The sequence below is a fragment of the Lissotriton vulgaris genome, chromosome 5 (assembly GCF_964263255.1).
Source record: "Lissotriton vulgaris chromosome 5, aLisVul1.2, whole genome shotgun sequence".
Classification (NCBI taxonomy): Eukaryota; Metazoa; Chordata; class Amphibia; order Caudata; family Salamandridae; genus Lissotriton; species Lissotriton vulgaris.
The window spans coordinates 1,774,061,049-1,774,085,917 of NC_141693.1; the positions used below are offsets into that span (position 1 = coordinate 1,774,061,049).

Genomic DNA, 24,869 nt, shown 5'->3' on the forward strand with positions numbered 1-24,869 from the left:
CCATATCTTCAGGACCTGCTTCCTGTCTATCGCCCCTCACGTCCCCTGAGGTCGATGGGCAGCATGCTTTTAGTGGCGCCTCGGATATATAGAGCTAGGATGGGAGGTCGTTCCTTTAGACACCAGGCCAGCAATGACTGGAATAACCTACCCATCGACTTGAGGATGGAGCTGTCTGAAACCAGGTTCAGACAGAGGCTGAAAACCCACCTTTTCCCCAAACTAAATTCAGCATAGCAGGCCAGGCACTCCTTCTGTGATCCAGCTGATGAGATGTAGATAGGGCTGTCAGCGCGGGGACGCACTGTTCTCTGTGCAACCATGCGCTTAACAAATGTCATTAACCTAACCTAACCTAGTTGAACAAAAAGGGATGTGCGACATGCCCTTTTTAGGTCTCGCATCTGCGACTAATCGCGAAGAGATTGTCGCAGAGAGACCCATTGTCGGCGGTTCTGCTTACAAGGACTAAAAGAGGCGACAAGAAACTGGCACGCGCGGATCAGGTCGCGCGCACCATCATTCTCCTGTCTCCCTTTAAGCTCCTTGTAAGCCGGCACGCATACACACGAGCGCACATGCACGCACACAGACATACACGCCCCCCCCCCCCCTCCCACACAAACACACGCGCACAGGGGCGCACAGAGACACACCCACTCCCCCTAAGCTCCACTCCGCACACAGACGCACACACAGATTCCCCCTCTCCACAACACTCAGCAGGCTCTTTCCGCGTGTCCCTCTCCCTCTGCAGCGGGTCAGTCTCGGCATCAGGCTCCATGTCTTCTCCGGCGATCCTCAGCTTGCGTGCATGCTCACGGCGACGGCGTCCGCTTCCTGCCCTGTGCTTCAGCCCAAACGACAGAGCGCATGTGCAGAGGAATGGCTCGTGCGCGACCGTTATCAGGCGGAACTTGTTTTATATGGTAATGTATATTTCGGCATTAGTAACGTTCCCTCTTCTCATCACTCTTGTCTGCATGGGCGGAGTAAATTGCTATACTCCCCTTTGTTCTATTTAAGTGCTGTACAGCGCACATGGTCGCACGCGGTTTTGTCTTCCAGCAATACATTGATATATTACTTCAATTTCCACAATCCGTGCCAGCCGCGGACAGGTTTGCATATCTCAACAAAGGATGCATCTCCTGTCCATCCTCCGAGGCTAGCTTTGGGAGGTGCAGGGTACCAGTGCTCAGAGAGCATTTGGCAGTCACGGACCACTCTCCTCCCCGCCCTCATACAGGGCCCTGGCAAGGGCAGGGTTCATATCCCAGCCAAAGACCCCTTGCTTAATCATCCAGCCCTGGCATTAGGGGGGCAGGGTCTCGTGGCTGGGTGCCTGTCCCTCGCCCACCCCGGCGTGCCTGTCCCTCGCCTACCCCGGCTTGTCCTGGCACTGGAGCCCCCACCCTCTCTGCTCCTCTGATGCTGCAGCGAAGCCCACGGGGGTACCCCCTCGCTCCCATTAATGCCCGGCCACGGGAAGGAGGTCCCTGCACGGACGGAGCCCCGGCGCGGCACCCACGGTGTTTTTCCGACGCTGCACCAGATCAATCCCAGGGACGGTAAATGGATATTAAACAGCGGGGGGAGTGCAAACTGGGAACAAACTTTCAGTGGGCTGCCTTTGAGCCAAGGGAGCGAGCCTGTCTGCTGTGACAGGGCAATTGGCGACAAGCTTTTTTCATGCCAATCTGCGGCGTGTTCTGCTCGCGATGCTATGGCAACCGGACCTTAACGGACTAAAGTGGCTAACAAAGCGCCCTGATGGAATGGTCTGCTCTGCGCCAGCCTCGTCGCGGCGCACCGCTGAGGAGAAAGCGCTGCGAACCCTTCACTTTCAATTCTCTGTTGCGTAGCAGAGATTGTGTTTACCTTGGTTTTTTTTCCTTGTAGTAAAAGCCCATCCATGTCTGGGTTTAATAAGCACAGCACAACAATAGTACATATTTCAGCAAGACTGGGCCCACCGATGTACCATGTATTCACCCATACTCCGGAATGGTTTATGGAAATGGTTTGAATGTGTTATTATTTCATATAACACAGTGGTATAGGAGGTAAATAAACCCGGCACATTTGCCGGGGCAATCAGGGAAGGCATTGCTTTGGAAACGGGACGGTTGCTTCTTTCTCGAGGCTCCATGACAAGTGTGTCTTTGTGCTGGGGTGTCGGCACGCACACAAGTGTGTACTGCACGCTAACTAGTTCTAGGCTGCTCCTCTCCACAACGACAACGGTGTGTAAGCACACAGAGGGTGCCTGTGCGCTCACAACTGCAACTCGTTGCTGTGCACACAAGTGTGTCCCGATCCTTCAAAAATAGCCCTGTACACACGCTGTGTAAGATGCTCCATGCAGCTACAGTATTGGGGCACACACCGAGGGTGTGTCTCTTTAACACGTTGAATGATTGGCTGGGCACACACCAGTGACAACGCTCGTGCACACCCGGTGTGTGCTGTTACTTAGCAACATTTGCAAACAATTGCTGTCAACACACCCCAGGGTGCTGCTTCTTCACAACAAGGCCTGGTTGTCAGAAAGGAGATAATGTTCGGTAAGGACTGCAATAGTGTTGGCGCCATAATGCGAAATAATTGTACAAACGCCACTAAGTGCTTCTCCCTAACAAATACAAAACCCTGCACACGCAGATGTACGTGCATAGACACACTCAGACACAGATAGCGTGTGCTGCTCAAAAACCCTTAAAAGCTCTCATGTACACGCACACACAGAGGCGCACACGATGTGCTGCTGCTTACAAACGAAAAAGGCCTTGTGTTGCACTTACAATAGTGCGCTGGCCTAGTTTTTAACTGCTGCCTGCCCAAGATCAGGAAGCAGGCATACCGAACCGGCACCTCCTCACCACTTCGTCAGCCAATAGCAACCCCCATGCCCAGCATACACAGAACACTGCTATGGCACAGCACTACCAACTGCCTGCCTTCCTGCCCCTACACGGTTACCCCACGGTGCAGCCACAGGACAGTGGCTACATTGCCTGTGTCTGCCCCGCAACACGCTGTTCCTGCCATGGAGGTTTCCCACAGCAGGGTGCAGTTAATAAATACAGGGACCCAAAGATATGTGGCATTGCAGAATAAGAACGGACGTGGTACACAGGTAGGCTTCAGAGCGCTTTAAATCCGCATGCTTATAACAAGCAAGACCAGCACTCTATATTACTGCCAACTTTGCTTAGCATAAGCAACTGCTAACCATTCACAACAATGTTTATAGACCAATTGCAAATAAATAAAAAAAATAAATGCAAAGCATGGTCATTTACAATGCCAGTAAATCAAACTTTAATGTTGCGAGACCTATTGCATTGTAAACGCTTGTTTCACTTTCGTCTGCACCAAGACTGCAACGACAGTCTTGAATGTACTTTGTGAGGACTCCCTTAGGTCGGCACAATTCGTGCTGCAGCACTTTGGCGCTCTATTTAGTACCCATGCCCTAGGTACCAGGGTTCCATTTATTAGGGATTTAGAGTGCTAAAGTTTATACTAATTGGGGGGAACAACTGCACAATTTTGGGAAATAGTTCTGGCACTGGCGACCAGATTAGCAGGAACCCAGAACGCTTTCAGTTGAAATCACTATTACCAGGCAAAAAGTGGAGGTGGCCATGTCAAAAAAAGGCGCACCTTCTTACAATCATCACAAACTAAGAATTTATTGTAGAACTCTCTGCCACATTGGAAATTGTGGATCACAAGATGCTTGACCGACTTCACACATTCTTGGATACACATCTGAAGGAAGCGGTCTGCTTTGCACCTCCTTCTCAATGGAATTCCTCAGGGCTCTATTCTGAGCCCAATATTTTTCTCTACATACCGTTCCTTTATCTTCTTAACCAGACATACTTTGGGTTTGCATCACTTATGCAGTTGAGCCACGATCAACAGTTTTGCTTTTCTTAAAATTCTCTTCTCAGTCTCTGCTGCAGGGCTGGATGACAGGTCAGTTTTCTTTTTTAACTTACTTAATCCTATAGAAACGGATATCACATTTTTTCTGCATCTGCCCCCAATTTTGTTTTCAGTTATTTTTCTTACTTTTTCTCTAGAGGCAACACTGTTCAGAGAAGTCTCTCAACATATTGATGCTCTCAGAACATTCAAATTTATTGTGAAACTTCTTTTTTTGCTCTTACTTCACATGGAAACATTTCTTCTGCACGTCACTGACCTTTCTACTTTGACTCGCTGTATATTCTCAAAACTAAGGTTTTGTTTGCATTGTTATCAAATGCATTCATGGTTTAGTCTGGCCCATTTATGCTCCATCTAGGATTTTCGCTTCTGCTGCTTCGGTACTTACTTCAAACCAAAGGCCACCAGTGCTGCTGCATCTACCTTCCCATCAATGCTTTTCTTGTCTAAAAACCGGTTACAAGCATATTTTCTTTATCCCCTCTAAATTACCAAATTTGCAAGGAAGTGTTAAACAATGTGTTAAGAACCATCTCATCCTTATAGTTCATGTACTGCTTGTTTTTTTGTTACTTGCTTTGAATTAAAACTACAATCAAATACAATGTTTCTGGCACCGCGGTAATAGCAGGGCAGAAACTACTTAAGTCTACTTCTTTGACAAAATTAAGCATAAAACAGATACTCCTCAACTTTATTCTGGGAGCAAGGGCAGGGTAAGTTTCAAACTCATGCGATAAATGTTGTCAATAGGTGGCACGGATTGTGTTGCTGTAAAGGGGCGGGGGGGGCTCCTAATAAGTAATGCTATATTAGAGTTCAGGGTACATCATTGTGACACACAAAAAGATCTCTTTAATGACTAAACACTAGGGCCTCTTTAGTCATTTATAACAAAAAACACGATTTACAAACGCAGTCAATTTAAATTCCTCAAACACATTGAAGGCACTACACAAATATGGACGTGAACACACACACACACACACACACCCTGCCTCCCCCACCCCCCCAAAAATGCACAAATGCGCTTGGCAAATAAACAGAACATAAAAGGGACCATTTATTTCCAGACCAACTGACCAATTTGTAACTGTTAGAACAGAGACCTAACACTGGCTAGCACAAGGCAGACACCCGTCCCACATCAGTGTGGCTCAATGGTTAGAGCGGCAGACCCTGATGCAGAAGTGTGGCCCGGGACCAGGGTTCAATTACCGCCTCGGCGGGTCTTGAGCTCAATTTCCCTGGACCTGTTAATTCTCGCCTCGATGCCTATTCTAATCATTGGTCCCACTCTGCAACTCCGGGCAATAGCTTGCTTAATCTCCACAACGGCCCCAACACTAGGATGCCTGGCTTGACCTTGGGGGTGCCCAGGAGTGGGCACTTCACAGGAAAAGGCCAGGAAGGGTTCCTCAGTGGTATTCGTACAAGCGCCGAGATGCCTCCGGGTAGTCGTGCGCTGTACAAGTACATCTACATCATGTGGCAGGGTCGTGCGGGAGGGGAGAAGCTAGAACAAACGATAGCTGGGGACGTAGAATAGGTTTACCAGATATGGCTCACCCTAGAGAATGGTCCCGCCAACAATCTCTATCTGACTTCTGACCTAAAGATAGTATCCCTCAATGTCAAAGGGCTCAACAACCCTATTAAACGCAACAAGATCTTGGACTACCTAGCTAACACTAAAGGAGATGTGGTCCTGCTACAAGAAACCAAGCAATCCCTGGGAGAGGTCAGGCTAGTGAAAGGTAACTGGATCTCACAGGTGGCATGCTCACCGGCAGAAGGGAAGAAACAAGGGGTAATCACACTGGTATCTAAAAATTCCAACCTAACTCTTGAATCAAGGTACCATGATGAAGTAGGTAGACTTGATAACACCTGAGAAGGGGGGAGGAGACAGCCCCACCTTCTGGGGAGGAGTGTCACACAAGCGCAATAGCCTCCATCAGAACGACCTCACAGTGGTGGCGGGAGACTAATATGCCTCCGGACCATATATTGGATAGACAGTCACCCTGCCAACACCAACCCACAAGTGCACACACTACACTAAAGAATATCTGCTCCAAATTCAGCCTCAAGGACCTATGGCGGCTCCAGCACCCGGACACTAGGGACTTTACAATCTACTCCAACCCGCACAACTCATACACCAGGATAGACTACATATTAATCCCAGGTCCCCACACACCTAATTCTGACATAGCGCCTGTGGACTGCTAAATATATGCAAAAATCCTAGCAACCAGACTAAATCCAATCCTACTCAACCTAATAAGCAACTCCCAAGTAGGTTTCATAAGGACCCGAATGTCTAACGACATTACCAGACCTCTGTCAAATACTAGAACATACAGCCAAAAAAACAGAACCAGCTGTAGCTATTACCCTTGATGATAAGGTGTTCAATAGAGTATCATGGACCTTCCTGGAGCAGTGCATGCAATCTTTCAACTAAGGGGAAGGATCAATACGGAAAGTGATGGCACTGTATAGGGACCATAGGGCACGTATTGTAATTAATGGGCAGTTTTGAGCTGCACATCGAGCCTGTGCCCAAGGGGACACCCACACAGCAGTGTCGGTGCAACCCAAAGTACTACAAGTCAAGAGAGCCATACTGAACGCCTTAAACCCAATGGCGCTGTCAACAGCTAACAAACATCTTCATGCCTCCAGCTCCATTCTCAAAAACACAAAAATTGCCCTACCAAGAATAGGTAAGTAAATGGAGTACAGCATAAAGGACTTTAAGCTGGAGTCACTCTGGGCTAATCGCAAGATCAGATACAAGGGAAAATGCCTAGCCCTCGACACATGGCTAGAGAAAGGCATCTCCCACCCAGCCCAACTAGAGGAAGAGGGATACCCCACCACGTTTGAGGTACTGAAATCTAGACATAACCTAACAGACAGATCTACAACTTCATGAAAATTAAAACAGCCCTATCCAAAGCCAAACGATTGCCTTCCAAACAGTCAATCCCACAGTATATGGCAAATATCAACAGACTAGGTCATCAGGTATCACACCGCTACAAACTACTACGCCCAAATTCCACCAAACTTAACGATAAGACAACTAACTATTGGGTAAAACAAAGCTATCTCACTTGAGCAAGAACTGGTTAGATTATGGACCTCTGCCTCACGTAATCTCCCCGGTACTATCACAATCAAAATTCTGGCGACTCCACAAGGCTTTCTGGACCCCTGCGCGATAATTCTCACTAGGCCTCAGGGAAGATGATCTATGCTGGAACTGTAGCAAGGAAAAGGGGGACCTAGAACATCTTATCCAATCCCAAAAAAATCTTTATTTCGGCCATTAAGGCCATAAAAGATACATAAAAATACATACAGCAGTATTAAAATCAACAGAAATAATGCATACAAGAACAAGTAACAACATGTCATACCATTTAAAATCAAGTCAATAAAGTGCTTAAACGGAGGAGCAACAACAAGTCATGTCAATAAGAATAAAATAGGCAGTGTGATGGAAGACGTTACCAACGGGAGCCAAAGGTTGCAATAAGACAGTGGCAGAGGCATTCATCCTATGGTGGTTTGACCTTAATCAACTTGGACCTAATGCGCCACATGGCAAAGAGATATTTTGAGACAGCGAAAACAATGTGGGGGGAGGAATCAGATTTCAGTATTCTGTAAGATGTTAAACAGTTCCTTATTGCCATGTTCCTACATAGGGGCACCAACCAATATTTCCTTGGAGACTTATAGGTGGGGCAAAAAAACAGAACATGGATTTCTTCCTCATCACACGAATTACAGCCAGGGCATAGTTTGTCCCCTCCATTGGTCCATTTGCTAGTGAAGGATTTGATAGGTAGGGTGCCAAACCGCCACTGTATGAAAAGCTTCCTTGCCGTAATCGGGTAGATGAAGTCCATAAAAGTTTCAAACTTAAGAATTTTTGGATTGAGTAAAACAATGAGTTAAAGTGCCGATGCGGGGTGCAGTCATATGGGATACAAGATTTTGTTCCTTGTATGCTTCCACAAGTCTTTTCCGGGGGACCTTATTGCATCCTATTTCTGGAGCCTCCCACATCTCATTAAAACCAAGCCGGAACAGTTCTTTTTTTAACAAAGGCTAGCCAAGGGATCTTGTCATTGTGGTTTAAGTTCATAACATGCACAAGATCTTGCCTATAGTGACTAATCTCCTTTGTTGACCAGAGTCTATGCCAGAATCTTATAGGTTTGGATTCAAGGTCCTCCCTGATGGACGGTAAACCCAGATCTAGACGTAAGGGAAACAGAGGAGTTGCAGTTGGGAGGGCCAGAAGACGCCTCATGAAATTATTTTCAACACGTACCAGCTCAATTGCAGCTTGGTGTCCCCATAATTCACTACCGTAAAGTGCAGCAGATTTCGCTTGTGTTTTGTACATCTCAACTGCAGGAGCTATAGGTTTGTATGTTGAGGTGTTTGTAACCTTTAGAATAGCCCCAGACAGTTGAGAAAGCCTTATTCGCGAGCTTGCGATCTGTGGTCCCCAGGAAAGGTTCTCTTGGAGGGTTACGCCCAGGTACTGAAATGTTTTGACCCTCTATAGAACCGTGGAATTTAGGGATGGATTAGGTCTCGTTGTAGAGGAGGGGTTAAAGATCATGTACTTGGTCTTCCCTGCGTTGATCTCAAGGCCATACTGCCTGCAGAAAAGACCGAAACCATCAAGGATTCTCTGAATTCCCACGGGTGATTTGGAAAGCAGGAGGGTGTCGTCAGCAAACATAATTGCCGGCACCCTCCTGCCTGCCAAGACCGGGGCGTCATTGTCCCTAACGTTAACTAAGTGTGAAATGACACTGTTCACGTATAGACAGAAAAGAGTAGGGGCAAGGACGCAACCCTGCCTGACCCCCCGGGAAACAGGAAACCTTTTTGACAATACTCCACCCCGCCCACATCGTACCTGGGAAAAGTTGCCCTGATGGAGTCTTATTATGGCCTGGAGTAAATTGGTGGGTACTCCCATCTCCTTCAGGACCTCCCAGAGTTTTTTCCGTGGTACCAAATCGAATGCTGACTTCAGGTCTACGAACACCATGTACAATCTCCCGCCCTCGATGGTCACCGATTTCCAGAAGAGGAGGACGAGGCGGAAGATTTGATCCATGGTGGACGTATTTTTCCTGAAGCCAGCCTGGAGGGGACTTAAGATTTCATTTTCCTCCATCCAGTCCAAAAGTTGATCCAATAAGAGTCGAGAATAAATCTTTTGGGGGACATCTATCAGGCTGATCGGCCTGTAGTTGGATGGGAGCAGAGGACAGCCCTTCTTGAAGATTGGGACTATCTCTGCCCCCAGCCAAGTACAGGGGATCGCCATTCCACGTGCAAGTGAATTGAAAAGAATATGAAGATAAGGCGCCCAGATCTCTGGTTGGGACCTAAAAAGGTCACCTGGTAATTTATCAAGGCCAGGGGCCTTGCCCAACGCTAGACCGTCTATTGCGCTAACTACTTCCCCTAGCGTAAACTCCAAGGTGTCTCCAGGAAGGGAGAGGAGTGTTGCAACAGTGACCTCAGTATTCTCTAGGGCATCTGCATAGAGTTTACTGAAATGTTCTTCCCATATATGTGCTGCTATATTGGGTTCAACTGCCGCTGTGGGTTCCCCTGAGCCAGTAGTGACTAAGGACCAAAATCTTCTTAAGTCCTTAGTTGTCAGGGCTGCTGAAAGATCCTGCCATCTATTCCAGTCCCAGTCTGACCTCGCACAAGCCATTGTGTCCTTATACTGGCGTCGCAGAACGGACACCCTGGTACGGGGTACACCCTCTTTGACTGCAGTGATGAGGTCAGATTTGGCCTTTCTGCAATTAGAGTTTACCAGGTGGAAGTTCTAGTCTTGGGCTTAGGCACCTCTGGGTAGAGAACCTCTCCCAGTGCTCCCACTAAGTCTTCGTGTATAAAAGGTAGGGTTTTATGTAAGTTCTGGGTACTGGATTGACTAATTAGTTCATCCAAAGCCTCAAATTTAGGCAGAACCACATTGTAGATTTTCCCAATATTTTCTTCCGACTTGGAAAATTTCTGCCATCTCACCCTACGCCTGTTTGAGGTTAGTACCAGGTTTCCCCGTTCATCTCTTTCCTCAAGTGGAGATGGTCCGGTATGTTCTGGAAGATAGTGACCACAATGCTCTCCTACTCTCCCTGGCCTATCAGTGCGGGGGATTATATTAAAATCCTCTACCTTAGGCCAAAGACTGGTATCAACAAAAATGTAGTCCAGTCGTGACTCATGATTTTTTCTGTTGAATGTACATTTTGAAGGGGTGTCTGAGGGTGTGCGTCCGTTGCAGGCTCTTAGCGCAAAATTAAGAGTTAATGACATGATTTGGACCGCAAGTGGAGCCCAGGATCTGGGATGGGGCGATTGGCACACTGGAATACCCCAGAAGTCGTCTTCTGCCGTAAGGGCCCCTTCCCTCAAGCCCTCTAAGGGCTCAAAATGACAGTTAAAATCACCACCCATTACCACCTTACAGTCGGTCGGCAACTGACTCGAGAAGGACGCAAGGTCTTCAAGTGTAGTGGACTCTGCCGTTGGGCCTACTGGGCGGGAATAAACATTTATTATTGCCAACTTGGGGGCGCCCGACCAGTTCAATAGGACGCACTGGATGTCTTGAGAGAACGTGGCTATAGTTTCCGCTGTGCAACCAATGTGAGACGCTATCCACACCGCCAAACCACCCGAGGGCCTCCCCTTGCCATTCCAGGTAGCCTGGATTTCAAATATTGCGTAACCAGTTTTAAGAACGGGTTCCCTCGCCCATGTCTCTTGAAAGAGGCAGATGTCATTATTTTTTATTAGGGAGTCCCATTCTTCAGTGTGTATTTTATTGGAAATACCTGCAACATTCCATGATAGTAGCCTCAGGGCTCTAGAAGGAGTGTACAATGTGGGTCCCTGCCCCCCTGAGGTATCACTACCACTGCATGCATGTGAGATAGGAATCCCTGGAGGGGGAGGTGGACTGTGGTTAGGTGTGACTGGAAGGGTTTGGATCGTGCCATGAGAATCACCTGGCAACTGAGGACGGGAATTTAGCACCAGAAACATAAAAATTAACATTCTGTACACTTAAGCCCCTCTCTACAGCAGAATGACCAGGGGAGGATCCCAGGCGTCAATCACAGGAATCCAAGCCGGAAAAAGATTCAAATCTATTGCTAACTTCCGAGGGTGTGAAAGGAAGCAAGTGGTCCATCCCCCCTGTTTGAGAAGAATAGTCCGATCTCCTATAATTAGTACCATAGCCCCTTTGTGGGACAGGTTCCCACCCATAAGCATTCTTTGGAATCATGGGGCCAGGGTGCAAGGGGAAGTAACGGTTGTTTTGTTTTGGACCATTAATACCCGTCAAGGCCATAGGAGGCAATGGACATGACAGGGGAGCTACTAGGACTCTAGGGTAAAAATAGGTAAGATCACACGGCATAATTGATTTGCCTAAGTTCCCTGGCATCCAGCTCAGAATATGCCTAACAGCTTCTGGGTCCCTAAAGTTAATCACAATCAGGTCTACAAAACTCTCCCTGGAGGACAGCAACCAGGGGGGACGTGGAAGTCACTTGAGACATACTCAGACTTACGAACCCCCTTGAAAGATTCCGATTCCCTCCCCCATTCCCCTCGTGGGTGGGGGCGAGCGAGTACGCTACCACCATGGCCGAAGAGGCGCCGGGGGACCTTACATGGCTACCAATACTGCCACAAGCTAACTAGTAGGGTGTCTGCTTTGTCACATGGCTATATGCCCAGTTAAGAGGATGCAAGAGGTACTATAGCAATGAGCCTATCACCCCTTTATTTCTTTCTATGATCCTTTGCCTAATTTTCCAGCAAGTCAGAGTAGAGGAGATTAGCTAAACATATATTTCAAAGTACCTGTAATCACTGCACTACAAAATAGGTTTGGCTAACCATGTAACAGAAATGCTAATTTATCTGTTTATAAAATACTTTAAAATAAAAAGAGAATTCAGCTGGATAATAGCTATAGCATACAGTTCATACCCCTTCACATGTTTTCGTTGTTGTAATACTTTATTCGATATGTACATATCATAAAAGTACAAACAATTCACACATAAAAACAAGATTTAAAATATTATGTTCATTTCATGAGATAAAAAGATAAGGTATTTACAATTAAAACAACGAGTCATATAAAAAGTTATAAAGTGCATACACAGTGATGGGCTTAATGACCAGATTAGGTAACATGGTCTAAGTTGTTACAGTGTTTAGCAGCATTGTGCGAATGAACCAAGCCTTTGCTATGTACTTAGCAACACCACATACGATAACCAGAGATGTACTGTCTGATGAGAGACTACGAAGGGCTATCCTAAAATCTCACTCCCAACTCCCTACATACAGGCTTTAGCCATCTAGTTATAGGTACTTTGTATGCTTTACAAGCGAACAGGAAGTGGGGTAGAGATTCACTCGTGGATGGGCACCCAGGACAGGTATGCAAATGGGTCCTCGTTCCTTTCCATCACTTGATGAATTTATTAAGTGGGAGTATCCCATATCTCATTTTCAAGAAAAGAGATCGGTCTCTTGGGATTTGGATGAAATCCAGGAAAGGTTCGAGCTTCTTAGTGGGCTTGTGTTCCATGAATCGGTTAGTTAGCACTCCCCGCTTTATACTTTAATTCCTCCGCCTGCGCCCACTCCCAATAGATTTTTTTACAACTTGCTAATTGGGTGGGGACTGGGAGGTCCAACACTCTCCCAAACCTAGGTTCACAACCAACTGCCTCAATTTATTCAACCACTGAATCTTGTGCAAGCCATTCAGGGTGATCAGCTCATCCAAAACCAGGGCATAGTTCGCCAGTTCTGGTGTCCTTCTCAGGCGCCCTATATCTGCAATTGAATGTTTTCCCATGTCTGCAAAAAGGGGTTTTAACGGTGTCGAGAGCGGGAGGGAAACTAAGGTCCTCACAAACATATTCTCCACTCTTACCAGATCCACGGTATTCTCACAGACCCACAGCTCTGAGCCATAGACGGCAGAGGCTAATGCTTTGCAGTCAGACTTCCAGAGCAGGGGCTATCGGTCTGCTAATAGACATGCACTGGTTTCTCAAAATGGCTCCAGACGCTCTTTTGAGATTTAGGAGCATTTTAGCCACATTTGAGTCCCATTTCAATCTGTTATTTATTCAGACACCCAGATAGTCAAACTCCTCCACCACCTCTAGTGGGGACCCATTGAGTTATGTTTATTCTCCTAGCTTTTTTCGATGCAGACAATACCATCAGTTTAGTTTTGGTGGTATTTACAATGAGCCCCCGCTCATCACAAAACAGACTGAATCTATCTAATATCCTGGAGGCCCGATGGAGTTTGACATTAGGAGGGTGTCGTCTGCAAAGAGGAGGGTAGGTGTTTCCTTCCCCGCCAGGACCGGGGCATCCGCAGGATCCTCCCTCAGATGGTCTACCACCCCATTGATGAAGAGGGAGAACAGTGTTGGAGCCATCACGCATCCCTGGCGGACCTCCCTCTGTACAGGAACCCTCCCTGTTAGTTGTCCTTGGGCCCCCCACCTTATTCTGGCATAGTTATCCTGATGGAGCTTTATAATAAACTCCAAAAGATAACTCGGGAACCCCATGTCCAGCAACACTTTTCAGAGATTATCACGAGGAACCAGGTCGAATGCGGTCTTCAAGTCAATAAAAGCCACATATAGACTGCCCTTCGCGACAGTCACATATTTCCAATATATGGCACAAAACCTCAAGACCTGATCCATTGTACCCACATTTTGCCTAAAGCCTGCCTGGAAATGGGTGAGTATGTTACCTTCCTCTATCCAGGACCCCATTCTAGTGACTATGACCCTGCCAACTACTTTCTGGACTGTATCAATTAAACGTAGTGGTCTGTAGTTGACAGGGTCTTCCCTATCACCTTTCTTAAATATAGTCACCCCCGCAGCACCCTTCCATGACTCTGGGACAGTGTGTCCCTGGAGGATCATATTCATTAGGAGGGCAATGAAATCTGACCACCACTTGGGTGCATATCGTAATAGGTCACCAGGGAGCCCATCTGGGCCTGCTGCCTTACCCGGGAATATGTTCATAATGGCATTGTGTACTTCTCTTGTAGAAAAGGGATCAACCTGGCTAGGATTCCTTTTTACAAATGCAGTTGTTTTCACTATCTGTGAATTTGAATAATGCACTTGAAAAAACAGGATACACTTTTCACATTATAGTACCTTGTTTAATATTTAGTTTTGGCCCATTTTGCTTCTATGCATTACACATATACGGCCACATATTTTTGCTGTGCATGCTACCTCTCCTTGCTGAAGGTTCAAATGTAACAATCAATGTATTAAATACAATTTAAAAAGCAGATTCTTGTTTACAAAAAAGAATGCAGAGTAGCTTTTAGCTCATTTGAAAGCTATTCCAACTTGAAGGCCAACGGATTAGAAGGGCCAAAGGATAACGTATGTTCAAGATCACAAAGCATGAATTTGAGCAATTGAGGGGGATTAGTAGTCTTAACGTTTCAGACAGGGCTGTTTTATGCGACACTTATTGCGCATTGCTTTTCAAGAACAAAAAAACAAAAAAACAAAAAATTGTATAATTATTTTCTTTCAGCTCAAAGACTGGCAAAACACCACGCTTGGGGCTCCCAGGGAAATGGGCGGACTGAGGTAGCGCAGTTAGTCCCATTACCACGAAGAGCGGACCGGAGCCTGGATAAGGACAATGTGCCTGATGCAACAAGTAGGGTAATACAATCAAACAGTCAAGCTGTGGTCTTGCATAGAAGTGACAATGGACTCTACCAGTGGAACCAGTTTTTCCTGCAGCCAGTTGAGCCTTTGCACTTCGCAGCTTGAGAAAGACGCCCTTCAAGTATAAAGTGTATATTTAGAGTTAAATTCAAGACAACCAATTGCTCAACCAGTAATAAAAGAGTGGTTTCACTCACAGAACTAGAAAATGACCAAGAGGGTCTTCTCTACAGTGTACAGACAGGAACATGTGTTGAGGAGCAAACTACCTAGACTCTGGGTGAATGACTTTCATGGCTCTAAAAATAAATCGGAAATAGATAACTGCCCAAGTTATCAAAAGCAAGGCCTTTCTTTACCCATTCCATAAAGGGTAGCTGACAATTGAGAGGAGAAACATGGTAGTAGTGGCTCAAATGGGGGGGGATTGGACGGCCCACTAGGGGGGCCTCAAGTGATCCAGGGGTAGGGGGGAGGGGGAGGCTTTAGACAAAAGAAGCATTCTGCTAATAAAAGTGTTTCATTTTCAGCAGAAAATACATGAGCGGCAGTAATGAGCCATCCTTAACATCTTTTGTCATATATATCCTGGCTGGGAGAAGGTGTAAAAAGGGAAAGGACTCCAAATATTCTTCAAAACCCCCACCAGATTTCTAATAAATACACTGTGAAAACTTTTATATGTCTGTAAGGCCTGACTGACCAGAATAGTAGGTTTGGTGATCATTTATTTGATTGCATTTTAAAAATGGTAACAGACCTCTGTCGAGGCTTTTGAGAGTAGGTCTCTCCCACAGCGCATGGCAAGGGGGGAAATCTGCAAGATCCTATCACCAGGGGGGGGACAAACTCGACCCTTCTTCGTATCGCCCGATCACTGATCGATAGATGTGAAAATTTTGACCAAGTTATTGGCCACCCGTCTGGCACAGCATATGGCGCACTTGGTCTATCCGGACCAATGCAGGTTTATTTCTGGGCGTAACACCGCCATGAACCTACAGCGATTGAATCACATCACACACGAGGTCCAGGGGACGGAATAACAGACTGTACTGGTGTCCATTGACCTCGCCAAGGCGTTTGATACGGTTGACTGGGGATATTTGCAAGAGGTCTTCTGAGTGATGAGTTTGAACCCCAATTTTTGCCGTTGGATCTGTAGCCTATATAAACCCCCTCGGGCTAGGGTACGACTTGGAACGGCGCATTCGGAGTGGCAAGTGGGACGGGGTACACGACAGGGGTGTCCCCTCTCGCCACTACTTTGCCCTGGCTATAGAGCCTTTTGCCATTTGGATCCGCTCTGAGTTGTCGCAGTGGGGTATACGGGTGGGAGATACTTGTAATATTTCACTATATGCAGATGATGCCTTGTTTTATCTGAGAGCCCCAAGAGAGGCGCTCCCAATATTGCTATACCAACTAGAGAGGTTCGGCGAAGCGTCGGGACTGAGACTCAATAGATACAAATCCCTGATCTATCCGTTGTCTGGTCTTAAGTTGGTGCCCCAGGAGGACTTGCCGGAGCTCGGGCTGCGATGAGAAAGGGAGAGCTTTATTTGGGTATTCAAGTGGCCTCAACGGAAGCACGATCATTGGCCCCCAATATTGATCGGGTGATAAAATCCCTGCAGCAATCAGTGTCCTTCTGAACACCCTGCTGCTATCTCTCATGGGTCGGCTGGCTGCTGCCAAGATGGTAATGCTGCCTAGGACACTTTATATCCTCCAGAATACGCTGTGTCCTCTTACCCCTTGGGTCTTCCGTACCCTGAACATATTACTTACGTCCCTACTCTGGGCGGACCGGCGCAGTAGGGTAGCTCTTCATACAGTGGTGCGCTCCTATGAGGGAGGCCTAGAGGCCCTCACTTTGACTTATATTATGCTGCGCAGCTGCAACCAGCTGCCAGATGGTTCGCGGATGCAGACGTTTGGGAGACGCAATTATTGGCGGGTAGAGTAGTGGTACAGGAGCTGCGGGTGGCTTTATGCGGGGCCCTTCGTCGCGAGGCACAGGGCGAGCGTTTGCCACAGATTCATAGAGTGAGTCTTGCGAACAGCGCCCTTCCACAGGGACCTGCCGATCTGGATCCTGACACCCATGGTGACAATGGATCATCATATGTCCTTTTGTGCCTGGCGCGAGGGGGGCTGTGAATTCCTGGCCGACCTATACCCCACCAAGACCTTTCTAACTTATGAACAAGCGGAAGAGGCCTTGTGAGGTCAATTTGGCCTCAGTATCCGAGGCGCCCCCAATGACTCACACCTGGAATATTCTTCTGTCCTGTGGCAGAGGACGCAGGCTTATTTCCAGATTATATTCAGCCATGCGACAGGACTCAGCCCCGCCGGTGCCACCCGCCTGGGAAGCGGATCTGGGTATGCCACTGGACCAGGGGCAGCATAAGCACATAGGGGCTTTAACACAGAAGGTCTCTTGTAACGCACATTTTAAATTAATACATTTTAACTTCCTACACCGCACCTAGCTTACTCCGATCTTACTGAAGCGTTATTCCGCAGACAGGGGGGATAATTGGCCCAGATGCAGCGCATAAGGGGCGGGTTTCCTACACTTGGCTTGGGATTGCCCGCTAATCAAGTGCTTTTGAACGAGCGTTTTAGATCATATCTGTCACTACGGGCCTCCGTATCACACGGACACCATTGCACTGCCTGCTGGCGCTGGTCCCTAGGCCAAAGAAACGGAAGCTGTACTATAGATTACTGCAATTGATGTTGGTGCTAGCCAGATGTTGGTGCTGGCTACCACTTGGATCGGACAGAGGGCCCCAGAGATGCACACATGGCTGGAGAATGGTCCCTAGCCAAAGAAACACATGTGCAGCGCAGCAGGAGAGAGGAGAAACTACAAGAGGACCTACTTTCCTGGCGAGCCATGTGTGCTACAGGTTTGGGAGTAAGGGGGCAAACCTCCCAAAGCGATTCAGAAGGGACGAGTGGAGAGGTATTTTCGCCGCAGGGATCAGGGTTGGATGAGGAGGCTAGGGGAGTCTCCTAAGTCATAGCTAGTATAGTGTATATTGCAGGGCCTGGTTATTTACTCACAATGATCTCTTTTTATATGTATGTTACTCTGCTATGCCTCATGGGTTTATGTGTATCTCGGTGAAGCCTATATTCCCCAAAAGTCCCTTAATAAGACAGTCGATGTGTGTACGTGTTGTTCTGATGCCAAAGGGGGGGTTGTAACTAATGATATAAATCTGAAAAATAAAGTTTTAAAAAAAATGGTAACAGACATCAACAGCAATATTGAAATAAGTCTAGACATTTAACCATTGGCAGTTCAATAGAATTGTGAAATTAGATTATTTGGGAGAGGGGGGCGATTATTTTTCAGTGTGGGAGGGGCGCCATAGGTCCAGTTGAAAGTCATCCCCAAGTTATGGTTGGCAAGTAGGGCAATATTCTTGATCAAGTGACTAAGTGAGTACGGGTTTATGGACGTACAGATTAGATACAGTGATGGAATTTGAGAATAGCGACAGAGTACACAGCATGGCTGATGGACACTAAGCAGATAATCCGCTACTCAGTAATAAGTGTCTCCCTATCCGAGCATCTATTAAACTGAAAATAACTCCTGCATTGTGAGCAGATGCAAAACCTGCCAACAAATGATCTATCCTCAGAAAATAGTAACAACTCAAGATGCCCTCCACTGCAAATTAGCAAACACTAAATTTATACAATGCAGAAAGTGTCCAAGACAAAAATATAGCAGAGGCTAAACAGACTGCATATCAGGCCGAACACATTAAACCCTAATGCAATATAACCTGCATAATTGAGAGTTTCTCAACTAATTTAACCTCATGGAAAACACTTGATTCTATTACTGAAAGTAATATGGAAAAAAGCAGCCATAAACATTAGCTTCCTCTTAAAGGCGACTTCACACACAAAAAAAAGGGAATAGGATAAGCTTGATCTGTAATATTTCAACCTTGGACAGCACAGAAAAAGTAATGCTTTGATAGGCGACTCACCAATAATTTAAATATTCAAACATACTTAAAAATTATTTTTTTTTTTAGACAAATACTTAAAGGGACTTTTGATTTTGTATCCATCACTAAAACATTTATGTAGGCTAGACATGCTGCAACAGCTACAAGATTCTTGATAAACCTATTAAGCCCGTGTATTACTAGGGCATTAAGTTATTTTGCTGAAGAAGGAACTATGCCAGTTTCTAGTCAATACATTTACTTACAATTTTTACAGTTACCAAATAAGATCCAAAAGGTGGTAATATGGTCTTAAAAGCTAAACCACTTTGTTTTGATCATCTTGTCGAACTGCTAAAAGGTTAGAGAATTAGTAAAACAGCACTTTACATTCAAACAATTACTTACTTGCTATAACCAATGACTAAGGTTGCATTCAAACTGGTAGCAAAACAGTCCGGATGCAAGTATGGGGTACAGTATAGACCAAGCTACGGTCAACAGCTTGAAAACATGTTCAAATCGAAGATGACAACCAACAGATATAGGACTGCTTCCACTAATCAACAATATGCTAAAGAATTACATTCTTGTACCTCGACCAGCAATAGCGTTTAACCTACAGCAACATTGAGTAGATATTAAAAATATGAAAATTCTGTACCTGAATAGAAACACCAAAATTGTTACCATCTTCTATTCTTGGAATGAGAAGCTGAACCCACATTTTAACCTAAAAAAATAAAAACCACAGAACACATTTTGCAGTTATATGAAGTTCATCGCCAACTGGAGGCTTGAAGACCATTTGAAATTAAGACTTTCACAAATGAATGGCTACAGTGATACAGCACAAACAATAGCAAAGAAAAAGCAAGACAAACAATATGGCACATTAATTGAATTGGAACGCACAGGTAGCTCAAGATGGTTTCTTTTCAGAACTCAACCAAGTTTAACACCTACCCTGATAAAATGGGCAAATGCCTGCGAGCACTCAGCCCTCAACCACATGATCAACATGGATATAGCATTCTGGTGAGATAGATAATAACCTTTTTTAACGTGAACAGAGACCAAGGACACTCACTGAGCATCAGGGAGAACAGCTCTTAAAAAACGCATACCTTAATGCTGAGAAAATTACTATCCCTGAACACTTCTGGATAAGAGCCAATTCTTCACAACTGTCATATCTCATAAGAAGCAGGGGACCATACCAAACTCTGCAGCGAGGATAGTCCTCAGAACTGACCCCTAAGAGGGCAGCCTCCTCAAGAAGCTGTCAGCAGGACTATGGTTAACACCTTGGGCACTTTAAGTAAGGACTGCTTCTACCCAATATTAGGCTCAGTCCCCCCTCAATCAGCTCAAGACTCCAGCCAGCTTTTACAACTGCAAATATATGTGCAAATAGAATCATGTAGCATGGATAAGGGGCACTGCACACCAATCTTCAACTGAGTTTCAGAAAATGGCAACCCACTGCAAACTTCAATGCTAATGGTACCCAACCCCCGATACACAATCCATAAATGTTAGGACACTCAAATTTGTAGAGCTTACTTGCACCTTTCTGGTTTCTTCGGACTGAGCTAACATGAAAAATTTTAAGAACTGAGATGGAGGATAAGAAATAGTTTTGGAAAACACAAACTATTTAGCAGTTTTCAGAACTTTAGTGGGTAGTAAATACGGAATTAAATTGCACAGAAAAATAAATGCAAACAAATAACATGTACGTTGAGTAAAGAGCATGTCCACCCATAGTTAGCGCTGAAATACAAATGGTTATCCAACTCAATGGTACATATAACATGGATCACAAATGGATGAAAGGCTATATGAAAGGTGGACCCACCGGAATTTGGACGGATGACCAGAGGTCACCATAATGCACACAATAGAGGAGAGCCGCCAGACCTGGTTAAACAACAATCTTGGAATAAAAGAACTGGTGGATCAGAGGAGCCAAAAGGAAAACTACTGAATATGATTCGAATTGCTAAGATTGCAAGACCTATTGCATTGTAAGAAATGTGTTAACTGTAACTGCAGTTATCCAGTATTGGTATCTTTCATAGATTCACATGCCTGAATCATTCCCCGTCATCGGGGTGGGAGTCCCTGGTACATAAAAGAGTAATGTCGTAAAGACAAAATACATAGTAATAGGCCAGAGGCCTCCCATTAGTAACATATCCATGTCCTTTTGTAAAAAGGACCAAACTTTGGCCAAGAGCCAATCAGATATCACCACCCTCTAGAACCTTCCTGGAAGGAGCCCTAGTCCCTCAGATTTTCGTAAGCACAGTGCTAAGTAGTACCTACTGAGAGAACCAAGGTGAGCCCTTCCAAGGGAGGTGGGTGGGTTGCATGTGAATCTATGAAAGATACCAATACAGGATAACTGCAGTTACAGGTAAGTAACGCATTTCTTATCCAGTATTAGGAGTATCTTTCATTGATTCACATGCCTGAATCAGAGTAGCAAGCAATCCTCAGCACATTTCGTATGGTACAACATGTAAAATCACTCTATTAGAATACCAATTGTGAAACAGAAGTACCAAAATACCATATAAAAGAGAAATGTGCGAATAGACAATAGGATGGAGGGATGAAAGAGTGAAGGCTCACCTCTAGTGAAATAGATGACAGCTTGTCCTACTGCTGCATCTTTCATAAGTTCTGAATCCAAGCAGTAGTGCCTGGTGACCGTATGTGGTGTCTTCCATGTCGCCGCTCTGCATACGTCGATAATGGCACGCCCGCAAAGAGCGCCATTGAAGTGGAGACAGCTATGGTTGAATGAGCTTGAACTTTAGAATGCAGAGGATGGCCTGCCTGGTGATGGCAAAAGGTAATGGCTGCAGAGATCCAGCGAGAAATGCTCTGCTTAGTTAAAGGAAGACCCTTTCTGGGCCTGCTGAAGGCAACAAAAAGCTGGTTGAATTTCCGAAACTGTTCTGTTTGGTGGATGTAGAACTTTAAACAATGTGTGAGGTCTAAAGAGTGGAGAGACCCCTCTGCTGCGGAAAGTGGATTTGGGAAGAAAGTCCGCAAGACAATAGGTTCATTCAGGTGGAAAGTAGACTGAACCTTCGGGATGAATTTAGGGTTGGTCCGTAGAATAACTGTCCTGTTTGAACTGCAGGAAAGGATAATGAATAGAGAAGGCTTGCAGCTCACTTACACGCCTTGCTGATGTTAGCGCTAGTAAGAGCGGTTTTCCAAGACTAATATTTGATGTCAGCTCTGTGTATTGGTTCAAGGGGATGCTTCATCAGTTGAGCAAGCACAATGTGTAGGTGCCAGGTGGGTGGTAAAGCTCTCACCGGAGGGAACGTCCTGAACAGGCCTTTTAGGAATTGTTTAACCAGCCTATTGGACCAGAGGGAAGTACCAGATGACGAACGCCTGAACCGAGATATGGCCGCGAGGTGGACTTTAATAGAGGCATGGGCCAATCCAGAGTGCGCCAAATTGAGCAGGTAAGGTAGAATTTGTGCAGGTGTTGAAGAAAACGGGTGTATTTTGTTTGCCTTACACCATACACAGAACCTTTTCCACTTTAGAGAATACGTCTTGTTGGTACTGTCAGCCCGAGCCCGGACTAAGACTGCCCTGCATTCTTGAGGAATGTCTAGGTTCTGAAACCCTGAACTCCGGAGCCAAGCCGACAATCTGAGAGATGCTGGATCCGGATGCTGGACTTGTCCCTGGTTCATTGTGAGGAGATTCGGGCAAGACTTTAATAGAATCGGCGGTTCAAGCGACAGGAGATGAAGCTCTGTGAACCAGTGCTGGCGCGGCCATGCTGGGGCTATCAAGATCAGGGTGCAACGCTCTGCCTTCAGTTTCCGGAGGACCCTGGGAATTAGGAGAAACTGAGGAAGTGCGTATGCAAAGACGCTGCACCATGACATCGAAAATGCATCCCCAAGCGATCCCTTTTGGGGTTGCCAGCTTGCGTAATGTGGGCATTTTGCGTTATGCTGTGTCGCAAACAGATCCAGGCGAGGCCTGCCCGATCGGGCGAATATAGAACTGAGAAGTTGTGATCCAGCTCCCACTCGTGGCACACCGAGCGTTGTCTGCTTAGAGAGTCCGCCAGGACATTGTCCGTTCCTGGGACATACTCTGCCCGAAGGGAAATGGTGTTTAAGTAGCCATTTCCAAATTTGTTAAGATTCAAGACAACGTCAAAAAGCGGGTTCCCCCTGGTTTGTTTTGATAGTGCATTGTGGTGGTGTTGTCTGTTCTCACCAGCACTGGGGAATCTTTGATCCTGGGCAGGAACGCTTTTAATGCCAGGTAGACTGCCTTTAACTCTGAGGTTTATGTGCAGTTGCTTCTCTGCAAGGGACCACTGCCCGTTGATTTGAAGGTCCTGAAGGAAAGCACCCCATCCTTCCAAAGACGCATCTGTAGTTATCACATATGGCAAAATTGGAAGTATGAACGAAAGACCCTGCCTCAGATTATGTGGGTGAAGCCACCAGTTCAGAGCATGGACAAGGGTAGGAGTTATCCGGATTATGTTGTCGAAAGATGCCCTGGATTGAATCCTCTGAGCGGATAGCGCCTCCTGAAGTGGACGCATACGAAGGCAGCAGTGTGAAATCAACAGGATGTTTGAGGACATCATTCCTAATTGGGATTTGTACAGGCGCACCGTGATGGACTTTTTGGATTGAATACGGGCGGCCAATGTCCTCAATTTCAATTGACGTTCTCTTGAAGGGAAAGCCTTTCTCTGAACAGTATCTAGGACAGCTCCTATGAAAGTGAGACAATGGGACGGCTAAAGGATGGATTTCTCTTCGTTGAGAGTAAGCCCCAGATTGTTGAAGAGCTGAAGACAAGCGTTGGAGGACTTGGTCATGCCTGCGAAAGTAGGTGCCCTGACGAGCCACTCGTCTAAGTACAGGAAGACGTGGTGATGTTGGCGGAGGTACGCTGCTACTGGAGAGAGACATTTGGTAAAAATGTGTGGCGCTGACTTCAGGCCGAAAGGCAATACCCGAAACTGGTAGTGCTTGCCAACCATCGCGAACCTGAGGAATTGTTTGTAGCTCCTGTGGATTGGTATATGAAAATATGAGTCTTGGAGGTCTAAAGACACCATGAAGTCGTTCGCATTTAGGAGTTACAGCACCTCCTGGATGGACACCATACGGAATGACTTTTTTGAGGTATTGGTTGAGGTCAATATAGGTCTCCTTTTTTTCTCCTCCTTTCGAATTAGGAAGAATCGGGAGTAGAATCCCTTGCCCTTCTGATTCCGAGGGACTCTTTCTATCGCTCCTTTTTTGATCAGGAGGGAGAGTTCCAATTGCAGCAGATGCAGATTTTTGTGCTGCATTGGTACTGGCGGCTTTTGAGGAGCAGTTACTACGAACTCCAGTGTGACCGAATTGAACAATTTGGAGGACCCATCGATCTGTTTTAATTTGTTGCCAATTGCGAAGGAAGGATGAAATTCTACTGCCAACTTTGCAAGGTGGAGAGGAAATGGAGACCTGTGGCTGAGTGAAGTTGTTGCCTTCTGGTTGTGTCCTTCCCTCCTCGTCCGCGAAAGGAGGCTTGTTTTAAGACGACTGGTTTTGCTGCGGTCTTTGCTGGTACTGGGGTTTGTATTGCTGATTTGAGCCGTACGTGGATTTGTACCCCTGATAGGCGCCTCTAGAGGACTGACCTCTTCCTCTGGAGCCCAAAAAGGAAGGATTTTTGTATTGGAGAGTACCTAGAGCCTTTGCGGTATCAGTATCTTTTTTGATACCCTGGAGCATCTCATCGATGTGTTGCCCAAAAAGAAGTTGATCATATGGCATGTACAATACTTTGGTCTGAACTTCAGGCCGGAAAGATGTTGCTTTAAGCCAACCTTGGCGCCTCAGGACTGCAGCTCCTGCCAGCTGACGGAACCCCGTGGATGCGATATCCATCGCCACATCAATCATCTCCGAAGCGGAGCGCTTGCCTTCAAGGAGAATCTTTTTCGCCTCTTCTTTCTGCTCTTCTGGAAGCGAATCCAAATATGGAGCGATATCTGCCAACATTTGACGGTTGTAGCGTCCCAACAGTGCCA

General features: G+C 46.2%; 1 protein-coding gene across 2 annotated transcripts in view; it reads right to left on the reverse strand.

Moving 5' to 3' along the window:
- Positions 1–24,869, reverse strand: part of PSME3 (proteasome activator subunit 3) — a 288,151-nt gene that overhangs the window by 112,588 nt on the left and 150,694 nt on the right. For both annotated transcript variants that reach the window (XM_086924080.1, XM_086924079.1), the window contains exon 7: positions 19,440–19,508. In XM_086924080.1, coding sequence (XP_086780206.1) covers positions 19,440–19,508 — 69 coding nt within the window. The remainder of the gene's footprint in view (positions 1–19,439; positions 19,509–24,869) is intronic.